Raw genomic sequence first — 11901 nt, forward strand, 5'->3', positions numbered from 1 at the left:
CTCTTTTGTCCACGGACTCAATTAGTTCACCATGGGATATAAGTAATTCCTGTTCATCTCTAAAGGGCGGGCTCAGCTCTATGCTTTGGAAGAAAATAGTTTTAAAGGGGGAAATTCTGCTTTCTGAGTGAGAGATTGGGCCAAAATGGTCTTTGCTTGGGCACAACAGAATTGTCAGTACAATAAGGAGGCTTTAGTGCTTGAGAAGGAAGGTTACAAACTTCATACCTAAATTACTACATTTTAATACTGACAAGAGCAGAAGTGAGGCTCAGTGTTTTTTTATGTGTTCTTAGCTCAGCTGAATCCATGATTTTTGAAAGTAGCGTTAGCTGACCAGTTGTTTATGACATGGAGATCTGAAAATATGTGTGGCATCTTTAGCCTAACTTAGATCCTGCCTGACCTTCCAGTAAGGGAGGTCCTCCCATAGGCACACAGCAGTTCTCTGGCTCAAAATAAACAACAAGTTTTTATGACCATTTTTTTTGTCTGAGCAGGCTCGTACGAAATACTTTTTGGTAACTACCACAGGACCTTTAAAATTATTCTGAAGCATCGTGCTCATCTTCATGTAGCCCTTACTTAGTAGATCTGATGTTTGGATAGAGAGAGAACTGAGGTTTCATTCCCCCCACCCTGACCAGGAAATCTCATTGTGAATAATAATGAAAAAAGTAGATTAATTTAAAAAAAAAAAAAAAAAAAAACCAAGCAGAGAATTTTGTATGATATTCATACTGTTACAAACTATATATTCTGTATCTTTAATATTATGGTTCCCCCAGTTATTCGTATCAGAGATATGCATTACCCTGTGGCATAGATTTGATCTGGATCAAATATAGCCACACAACTACATTTCTGTTGAATTACCCAGAGAACAAGCGATATGCTATTTATGGCCACTTCATCTTGTGCGCTAGCTGTAGAAGGACAGATGTGCAGTGCTGCATGTAGCCTTCTTGCACAACATTAATCTATGGAAAAAAATCGTAAAAGTTTGAGCCAACCAGGATATATTTATATCAAAGCAGCTTTCTGTTACTCAGAGCCCAAAAGCCAAGGTGCTGCCACAGTAAAATGAAGCCTAAGAGCCTAAAAGACCCCTGACCCTGGGTGGTGGAAGTGGCCCTGGGGCTGTTTCAAGCCCTCCTGAGCTCGGTCTGGCACTGTGTCTCCCCAGGTGCTCTGGAGCACGGTGTGCAGTGCCTCTCTAATTACATAGATCGGAGGAGCTTTCTCCCGCCAAGGGACAGGACTGTGAAAATCCGTTCATGGGGACTTTTGCACTAAAGAGATCATAGAATCACAGAATCATTTAGATTGGAAAAGACCTTTAAGTTCATCGAGTCCAACTGTTAACCTGGCGCTGCCCAGTCCGCCACTAAACTGTGTGCCCAGACATCTGCCTGTCTTCTTAATACCTCCAGGGATGGTGACTCCACCACTTCCCTGGGCAGCCTGTTCCAATGCTTGACCACCCTTTTGTGGAACGAAATTTTTCCTAATATCCAGTCTAAACCTCCCCTGGCACAGCTTGAGGCTGTTTCAGGAAATTATGTCCTGATGTGAAATTATTTTCTCTGAAATTAGTCTCTCCATATCCCAGATTCTGCAGATTCTTTCTTCTTCTCCATAAGCACTTGCTGGATTTATCCAGTCTACCATAAATATTAGACAGTTATGACATTTGATATTCCTGTGTTGTGGCTTATGTTAATATTCAGAAAAAAATTGTTGAGGCCAGAAAGAAAGGCAGATTTTTGTTCTTGTGATGAAGGCAATTTTCTAAGCCCATAAAATGCACATCAGTACACTGCATTTTCAGTTTCCGGTCCTGGTTCTAAATTGTCTCTGTTACTTGCACTGAACGCGCTGTATCGGTGTGTAGCCTGGATACCAACCAGTACTACACCCAGTTCAAAACAGTCCTTTAAAGATGTGTGTGTTTGTGTTTCCAGACAGATCATGGATTGCTACGGGAAGTATGCAGCTGTCACTTTGACCATTTTGTCTGTATTTCTGCATCTTCTTCATGCTTTCCCCGATGGAGAGTTTCTCATGCAGGGTAAGCTGCTCTCAGCATTCAGGAATAGGGCAATTAGTCGTAAAGAGTATTAATTAAGTTTTCACATGTTTTATAAATGTGGTCATAAATCTTATCATTCAGTTGCGTTTATTGACACTGAGATATGCAGGTATAATAAATCAAGGTAATTTTGCTATGAGTATGCTTCCTATTTCTTCTCTAAACTTCATTTCTTCAGGTCAAGAGTCTCCCAGATGACTGTGCCTTCATGTTGACGTGGGTGATCTTAATCCTTGAAACATTATCAAATAGAAGCGTTTTGGTTTCTTGTACTCCTGAAATCTAAATGGCAACATAATGTCAGGAACAGCAGAAGCCTGGCTTCTCCTCATAATATGCATAATATTTTCCCTCTGTAGATCCCAGAATATGGGATGTTGGTGGTGTAGCAGTCTATAAAAGGGGCGTATTAGGAAGATTTTATTATTTTTGGGGGGGCGGGGGATGCGTGTGTTTGAAGGTTGTGGTTTTTTTTTTATTCGGCCTCAAACTGAATATAGGAAAATGCAGCTACAAAAATCTCGGGATCACTGGGCATTTTAAAAACTTGATAACAGAGTCTTGCCTGAAAACAGGGAGCGTCTGAGAAGCACTACAGGTCATGCTGGCGCTATTTATCTCTAGCTAATAGGAAGTTCTCTCGGGACAGCTAGTGCAGTAGGACATACAAAAAGCCCTCCACAACTGTCAACAATAGTGAAAAGAAAAGCAGAAAAGATACAATAATGCTTTTGCCTTACCTAGAAAGCCACGGTCTAGTTTTACAGCTGGTGTGTGTTGCAGAGCTGAAGGACCTTGAAGAGGGGATCTTTGGTGTCTGTGACTGTTCTGCAGACAGCAAGCAGCAGAATGTAGCCAGTGCTTCCTCTTACTGCCCGCACTTTCCCTTTCTTCTTGGAAATGAAAATACAGCTGGAGACCGAGTAAAAGTCTTTTCCTTATATTTTTATGGCAGGTTGTCCAGAGTGCAAGCTAGGGGAGAACAGATTCTTTTCCAAGCCAGGAGCACCCGTTTACCAGTGCACTGGGTGCTGTTTCTCCCGGGCCTATCCCACTCCGATGAGGTCCAAGAAGACCATGCTTGTTCCAAAGAACATTACATCAGAAGCAACGTGCTGCGTAGCAAAGGCTTTTACCAAGGTGAGGGTGTGAATGAGACCCGTTTAAGCTTCTTTTAGGATGCAGTGTGTTTGACTGAAGCAGTGAATAGAAACAGATATGTTTTTGCTGGAGGACATTGGAAAACTATTTGAGGGAAGCATCCTTGGCATTTATATCCTTTGCAGTTGGGTTCTTTCTTTTTTCTCAAGAGGAAATTAAAGTGTCAACCAGTACTGAGGCTGATATTAAGCTGGGATGTGGAAATTGGTGCAATGCCACTGACTTCAATGAAACTGCTTTGTCTCATGACACCTGCAGTTCTGGTGGTGGACTTGTCCCCTCGTTTCCAACTCTCCTACATGTGCACCTTGCCCTTAAATGCAGTGTGCATTGGATTTTAACAAGTCATTTTCCTTGCTTCTTTCCTGCATAGGCAGGAGTTCTCCAGGAAGGTGGCTGGTCAATACTATCAATTACATATATGGGAATGAGGGACCAAAACCATCTGTGCTCATTAGATTAACTGAGATTGTGTTTTAATAATATAACCAAGAGGAAACTGTAAGCATGTGCAACTACTTTGAGCATTTAACACACTCATCTGCAAGGATCTTTTAAAGAGAGATTCTGCTAAAGTTGATTATATTGGGAGTGATTCTGCTCCTGGTAAAGAAACTTTAAATTGGATGTAATAAACGGTGGGCTAGTTGAAACAAGCTATGGTGTCTATCCTATGGTGATCTGAGTCAGGCTCATTAAGTGTGTCAACTGGAGGCTCAGTTCAGTTGGCCACTCACAGATCTGGTGCCATTTGAGATACCCTGGGGTGCTGAAGACACCTGTGTATGGCTGGCAGACAGGACCCATAAAAGACCTTCTAGAGTGGCACCTGGAGGGTTGGCGAGATCCCCTCTGACATCTCAAATGGCAATTGACAGCTCTGTGTGTGCAGCTGAATGGAGCGCTGGCGCTCCACTGGCTGTGATGAGAGCCCAGATACCTGACTTACCTACAGCTGAACCCATCCTGGCTCTTCATCTGAGTAGAGCATAAACCTTTTTCTAGACCACCAATATCATACTTGCCCTGAGGCAGCAACTAGAATTTGATTGACATTAAAAATGAAGATGACTTGTTGTGTTTGTGGCCTCAGTTTTTTTAATCCCCATGTGAAATATTATGAGGACACTTCCTGATTTTTCATAGATTGGTTACTTGACATCTTTTGAAAATTAGAGACTTTAAGATATGCCAAATTAAGGACACCAGACTATGTCACTATTGAAAACCTTCTCTTTATAGCTCCAGAAGTCACTGATGATGTAGCTTCACAGGCTGGCATCCAGAGGCTGTTCTAGTACACACACCCCAAGGAGTCTGTGTACCTTGTGGCTAAGAAAAGGGCTCCAGACAACTTTCACTTGAGAATGCTGGTTTTACTGTGTAGCTAAATCTAATTATTTGTTATATGTGTGTGTTTTCTTTTTTTTAAGATTACCCTTAAGGACAATGTGAAGATAGAGAACCATACAGACTGTCACTGCAGTACCTGCTACTATCATAAATCCTAAAGCCAGTCCGTTTGTTAATGATCAAGGACAACGGTGAATGGATTTCAGCTTTTATAGCACCGCTGTGTAAAATCTTATGTTTTCTGGTCAAGACACTGGGTAGTCCTTTGAATAAGATGGATGGCTGTTTTATTTCCTCTTTGCTTCTTCATGCATATAAGTAAGTTTAATTATTTCCATTAGGGATAAAATACAGCACTTGCATCACAACCAAACGCTTGATCTATTTTTAAAATAAACTGTCAGTTAGATCATCAATGTTTCTTGAGGAAAAATGATGATTTAATAGCTTAAAACAAAAATGATTCTGCTGCAGTTAATTTCTAGATTATTTTTTTTTTTTGTGGGAGAGGGAGGGAAAGAGGAAGGGAGGGATGGGAAAGTGGACAGAAAAAGAAGCAATAATTTCCCCTTATTCATTTAGCAACTAGATTTTTTGAAGACTCAACAGTTTGGTTCTCCTGTTTCTCTTCTGGTTTTTTCTTTACCTTATGGGCAGAAAGTGTAACAGCGTATCATCTATGCACAGTGCTCTGTCTTTCTGTGCCATCTTTTATTTTTCTTTGAAGTTAATCTCCTCCCATATAGACGGGTAAATGGATGCAGAATCAGTCATTATAAAGGATTTTACAGTTTCAGGTAGCAATGTGGAATAGTGGAATAGAGGAGCGGTGCAATAGTAATAGCTGTGTAAGGTGTGTCTGAGCAGCATGGTACAGGGCTTTAGTAATACCCAAATACAATGTGCTGGACCCAGATACACAAATGGGAAAGGCAGGAATTATGTTAGATGAGAAGAGAACCACAGAATATGTACTCAGAATCCATGACCTTAATAACATAAACTGGGATTTTAGAGATAGTATTTGTTCAGTTCTGGTGGGTTGGATTCAGGTCTCTGGAGGAACGGCTTGCAGGTCTGGAGCCCACCCATGGGAACTGAAGTGAGTGAATTCGCCTGCTCCTTTCCCTAATTTTTGGGGTGAGAACACCAGCCTTGCTATGGTCGTTAGCTGCAAGGGTTTAAATGTGCTCATTCAAAAAACCTCAGATACATTTGTGGGGGATTTCCCTGCAGCAGATGCTGTGAGGGTAGGAGTAAGAGCTTCTAATGGGGACAGGGAAAGCTGCCTGAGGTGAGGCTGTGAGGGTGGCTGGTCTGTCCTGGGGCACGGCCATAGCTAATATGTGCTCAGTGCCAAATGACTGAAGTAGTCTCCAGGGCTGAGCTGTGATGGGGCATTTCAGCAGCCCAAGACCAGGATCTAATGATGGTTTAAAATCCACGATTCATCCAGTATGTCTATCAGAGTGCAAATTCAGTGCTGTTTTCTAAGAATACAATCATGGGGCTTTGTGGGGAAGAAAAGACCTCTCACAAATAGGGAAGATGAGGTTCTTGGAGAACCATTATTCAGCATATGTCCAGTAAACCTTATTTTCCTGATCTCCATGCCTTAACCCCTTGATTCAGCCTCTCCCCCCTGGGACTCACTGATCTGGTCCAGCCCCACGTCCCAGCGCAGAATCAACTGCACTCTGCCATTCCTGGGAGATGTTTTGCCTGACTTGGTCTTGAAAAAAACCTCAGTGGTTATTCCAGAATCTGCCAAGGAGACCGATCTTGTTGCTTCACTATTCTTACCATGCTGGAAAATTTCAATCTTCTACAACGTTTTCCCTTAATGTTTTATCTATGTCTATTTGCTTTGACATTACTTTTGGTAAAAGGGGAGGTAGTCTGGTAGGGTGGTCTTTAGGATGAGTTTAATAACATCAGCAATACAGGTTGTCACAATAGGAAGTTGAATTTCTCATTCCAGATCATCACTCAAGACATTACAGGAATACATGTCAAGCAGCTGCTATAGCTGACTCATAATTCCAAGTTGTTGCACAATTTTATTAAATGTGATTGGTGTGGGTACTTCTGCAGGAGAGCCAGGTCCTGCCTGGGATTTCTGGGCAACAAGAGAGGAGTGATTTGAAGCTGCAAGGTGATTAGGTTTGGGAATGGTATTGCATTTTCTCATAACTTTGACAGGACTGCAAGGGAGAGCGGAGAAACACATTCTCCGAAGTTCACTTGCAGGGGAGATGGACCTTTTCATCTTGCCAAACTTCTTGGATGACCTCTTCTTGCTGAAGTGAGCTCCTCTGGCAGTATCAAGTATTTGCTTGTCTATCCATGCCTGTGCTGCCCACAGTAGCAGGTTGGTGACATGATAAACTTCTGTTTGCATCTTCGGAATCGGTTTCTGTATTTTGCGTTGTAAACCCATAGAAATACTGAAAACCAGTAACCAGTTGGAGTGAAACCCACGCTTTAAGGAAGACCTGAGATACTGTAGCCGTGTGTCATTCTAGGATGCCTCCTCTGTTTTTCAGCGGCTCTTCCCTCCTGCTTGTTACAAAGTCATTTAGTCATGAACTTCTCAACTCACGATCTCTCTCCCCCCTAAGGCGACCTCGGGCATCAGGAGCTCGCGGGGTGTGTATGGGGGGGATGTGGAATGCGGGAGCATTGCCTCGTTAAGTGACCCGGCTCCCACTCTTCAGAAGAGATAACAAGGAAAGTGACAAAATAAACACGCAGATACACAAACCTAACAGCAGGCAGTAAGGGAGACGATACGGAAGACCAGACCCCTTGGGCCGCCGGTTGATGGGCCGTTAGGGCCGGTGGGGGAGGGGCAGCCTGAGCTCTCCGCTTTGGGGGGGCGGGCAGGGCTGCCCCCGCCGCGGGGTGTCAGCGGGGGGCACGGGGGGGCTGCGCGAAACCGCGGACGGGGAACCCTTCGGTACTTGTTAGAGGATGTTCAGAGGAAGGGCCAAAGGTGGAGAAAGGTGGTGGCGGGGGTGAGGGTGGACTGAGAGGAGCAAGCGTGGGAACACAGGGGAGAGGGGCGGCAAAGGGGCCGGCCGTGTGTGCAGGCTGCCCGGCAGTGCGCTCGTGTGACCGAGCCCCTGCTGGATGCTGCAGCCTGTCCTGCCTCCCCATTAAACCCTTTACTTAACTGGTTTGGTTTCCTGTATGATCTCATTTTGTATCCCACGTGTGAGTGCTGCAAGGTGCCAGTGCCAGCAACTGGGGAAGGGACTCGCAGGTCTTGGCGGCAGCATCTAGAGAGACCAATGTGCAAGAGAGGCGTGGGGGATCCCGGCTGGAGGAACCGTGGGACTCATGGAACTTAAGGCTTGGTAGCTCCAGGTGTCAGCAACTGGAGGGGCTGGGGTGTATGTTTGTGTGGGAGAGGTCTAAATAGCCGCACCTGTAAATACCAAAGTCTGTTTATTCCCCCCCCCCCCCCCCCCCCCCCAGTTAATTTAATCCTGTGTGTACATGTATGTGCAATTGTAAAGCAAATTTTAAGCTGGGCTAGTTGGTGAGCAGGAGGCAGCCTGCATCTGGAAGGAGTTGAGGTCCGAGCCCATGCTGGGTGAGGGGACCCAGGGTCTGGGCACAGGAAGACTGAGGAGCTGTGCTAATATTAAAGGAATCCATGGCTGTGTGGATGCTTGTGAGACAAATGTGTAGCGCATATATCTGCCTGCGAGCAAACTTCAGGCTGGACTGGCTGGAGAATGGGAGGAGACCTGCTTACCTGGTAAGGGAGTGCGGGCATGGGTGTTCGAGGGCTTTACAGCTGTGCTGGGCAGGTATTCGAGGATCTGTGAATGTGACTGGGCTTGCGATTCTAGAAGGTGAGGGCGTGTATGTTTTCATAGGGGACTTCAATCTGATCAGCCAGAGAGGAGGAACAGGACTGGGCTTACTTACCTTTAAAGTGAGGGATGTTGGGTTTTGTGTGAGTGCGGCTGAAGACAGTGGTCTGTCGGGTAGTCTGCATGTCCAGCTGCCTTGGTGCCCTCTCTGTACATGTGTGTGTGTGCCCGTCTGGGACAAGTGCTCACCTTCACTGCTGGCCAAACCTGCACACGGGGACAGGACCCGAGTCCATCAGGCGGGGATGGAGAGACCTCCTGAGTCCCTGTGTGCCCCTGGCTGGGCTGCAGCAGTCAGCAAGGAGGGATCCCTGGGTCCTGGAGTCCATGGGATTCAGCAGCCAACCTTTACATCCTTAACATATATTCTCTGAATACATTTTTTGAGCTCATAGCTGTTAGAATCAGGTCAGAATTTAACTGTTTTTGTTTGAAAGTGAGCATAAACCCCCAAGCCATAGTCAGAAGAGTGGTGGTGGTAGGTCAGTGAGCCTAACACAGCCAGGGCTAGGAAAAACCATGCTATGTGTCGGTAGGAAGTTAATACAGCTGACAGTAATAGAGAATAAATGGGATACGAATGGAAATATATGCTGGAAGACAAGCTAGATTTACGTCTGTAAGGATTTAATACCAGATTTCCGGTAGAAATGGAAAACAGAAAAAAAATACAATATAGTTTCCTTACAATAGCAAATGGCTGAGACAGAGGCTAAATCAATCATATATATTTGAGAGGGCATGGAGAGACAATGTCACAAAATCAGAAGAAAGACTGATCTCTTGTTTACACAGATAGCCAATGTGCATCTGTATTTTAAGAACAGGGTAAGAGATGCATAGAGATAAAATGAAGACCTTGTCACTGTGGTTTATAAGTAGTAATAAATCAGTCATGCTGATTCCATGGATTAAAGATGCTGAAGATCAAGCAGACTGAAGATGAAAATGATGTGTCTTTACTGTCACAGTGACCTATATAAACCTACATCACCATAGTCCTAGTAACAAACTCATTCTGTGAGCAGAGGGTCCAGTGAAGCTTGAATCCCTGACGGTCTGTGCCCTGCCTCACCAAAGTTCTGTTTTGCCTTGCCCTCAGCAAACCCCTCTCCCTCCTCCCTGGGCAGTCCCATGGGGTGCCCTCCTGAGCTGCTGCCGAGCCATCAGCCAGAGCCAGGGCTGCGCTGCTCTTGTGTGTTTGGTGTGTTTCCTTAAGGCTGCTACTGATTTCTTTTCAATCAGACCCCAATTTTTATATTTTGCCGTTAGCAGGTGATGATTTTCACAAAGCTGGTAAGACCTTCCGAGGGCTGAGGTCATTACCCATCACCGGAAAATGCTGAGAACTGACCAAAGGGTTAAACAGCTGCTGCGGATCAGCTGTCTGACAGCTGTGTGGACAGACAGACAGACAGTGTGAGGGCCTCGATGCTTCAAGGTGCCAGCCTGAAAATCCTTTGGATGATTCACAGATAGTGGGACTTCCAGTCCACAGCTGGTGCATGCAGGAAGGGTGTCTCCTCAGCAGAAAGATAAAGCTGTCAAGCTGTAGGGATTTTAATGAACTGAAATTTCAGACCAGACTTCTTACTCCTAGCAAGACTGAAAAGTGCCAAGTGAGCAGTAGCCTTCATTTTCGCTCCCTGTCACCCTGCCTAAACAATGATTTTAAATAGTGGTGAGGGGGAAAGAGAAGGTTATCTCAGGGCTTGGTTGGATAAGTGCAGGCTGTGCATCTCCCCTTTACAGCTGGGTGAAAGTTCCTTACTGACTTGGAAGTCACTAAAATATATTCATGTATAATAGGAGCCTCTTGCAGCGGAGGGGAAGTGCATTTGGCTGTGTCAAAGAAGATTGCCATTAAAAAAGAGAGATTTGAAGATGATGTTAGCAAACATGTAAACACATTTGGTGATTTAATAAAACTAACAGTTAATCACTTCATTAATGTCTGGTGGATTTCCCCATTTAAGGGGTTTCCCTGTTGCTCCACGGTTTCCCATGTCTCTGGCATATGTTAACCCAGCACTTGGCCCGTGATCAGGTTGAAATAAGATGCCATCTCGTTATATGCACATGTGTAAGCAGTAAATCTAACAGTTACTGTCCTGCCAAACCATTCTGGGTGTTGACGTACGAGAGAAACCAGTATTCTTTTGGTGGAGGGAAACATAAAAGCCAGAAAATTTCAGCTCAGTGTACTTCCGTGGGAATTGGTTTTTTATTCATTTGATTATTTGTTTTTACAATCATCTGTCTCTCTCCATGATTTGGATGGTCTAAAAGCATAAGAAGTGCCTTTCTGGTCAAAGCAATCATCCTTCTAGCCCAAGTACTGTTTCTGACGCTGGCAATATCAGACGCTGTTTATGGGAGCACATGGGTCTGGCCAGTTCTTGCAGTCAGTTTCCCCTGTGCCACCCCCAGTATCCACTGGGGAGTATTAGAGGGTACTTCTCTGCCTTGTTCTTTTCATATCTACCCATGCACTTCTTTTCTATGAATTTATCTAGTCTGGTTTGAACTTTCTGATATTATCTGCCTCCGTAACCTCCTGTCACGATACGTTAGAGAAGTATAGAAAATAATCTGTTTTAAACCAATTTCCTAGATATTGCCTTCATTATTTTGTAACACTCAGCTGTTCCTCTTCTTAGTGTTTTCCTCTCCATCACAAAGAGCTCAGCGTTTTTAGGCTTTCCCTTGTCAGGCAGCTGGTTGATCATTTCGGTTGGTTTTCTCCATACCTGCTTTAACTCTACTACATGCTTCTGGAGATGCCGAGAGCCGACCATGTACTGTACTCAGGTGTGGTTACACCAGAGTTTTATGCAGCAGCAAAATGATACCCTCCGTCTTGTTCTCAGTACCCTTCTTCATGATCTGCTTTTGGCTTTTATAGATGACCAGAGACTTACTTGTCAATGATGACTCTTAAGATCTTTTTTTTCTCTGGCATGCCACTCTGAGTCCTATATTCAGCATCATGTAGGTGTGGTTTGGTTTATTTTTCCCTAAATACATAACTTAAATATATTTACTCTGAAGCTTATCTGACGCCTGTTTGCCCATTTTGTTTTGTGTGGTGTTTCTGGGGTTCTTCACAATCAGTGTAAGGGTTGGCTGCCTGAAAAAGAGTTTAGTACAATCTGTGAATATGGAGATCTCACTGTGGATTTCCTTCACTAGGTCTCTGATGAATATATTGAATAAAATTGATTCTAGCATTTTCCCTTGAAACTAAAAAAGCCCCGTTAAGCCTTACCCTTTGTTTCCTATCCTTTAGCCAGCTTTTACTTTCTAAGAGAAGCCTTTCTTCCAACTCTGTGGCAACTTGAGTTTCTTTCAAAACACTCTTTCAACATTATTTTGGCATGTCTTCATTTTCTGCAGTGTTATAATTTTAAA

General features: G+C 44.2%; 1 protein-coding gene across 1 annotated transcript; it reads left to right on the forward strand.

The window, feature by feature from the left end:
- Positions 1 to 1971: 1971 nt before the first annotated feature.
- Positions 1972 to 5084, forward strand: CGA (glycoprotein hormones, alpha polypeptide). Its single transcript, XM_056344150.1, has 3 exons — positions 1972 to 2071; positions 3048 to 3232; positions 4687 to 5084. The coding sequence occupies exons 1-3, from the start codon at positions 1972 to 1974 to the stop codon at positions 4762 to 4764; spliced, it is 363 nt and encodes a 120-aa protein (XP_056200125.1). The 3' UTR covers positions 4765 to 5084.
- Positions 5085 to 11901: the final 6817 nt, after the last annotated feature.

The sequence above is a fragment of the Falco biarmicus genome, chromosome 6 (assembly GCF_023638135.1).
Source record: "Falco biarmicus isolate bFalBia1 chromosome 6, bFalBia1.pri, whole genome shotgun sequence".
Classification (NCBI taxonomy): Eukaryota; Metazoa; Chordata; class Aves; order Falconiformes; family Falconidae; genus Falco; species Falco biarmicus.

Excerpts from the sequence above, each read along its gene's own strand:
- CGA (XM_056344150.1), top strand. The coding sequence starts at position 1,972 with ATGGATTGCTACGGGAAGTATGCAGCTGTCACTTTGACCATTTTGTCT. Across the intron at positions 2,072-3,047 it reads TGGAGAGTTTCTCATGCAGG|GTTGTCCAGAGTGCAAGCTA; the intron begins GTAAGCTGCTCT and ends TTTTTATGGCAG. Across the intron at positions 3,233-4,686 it reads TAGCAAAGGCTTTTACCAAG|ATTACCCTTAAGGACAATGT; the intron begins GTGAGGGTGTGA and ends CTTTTTTTTAAG.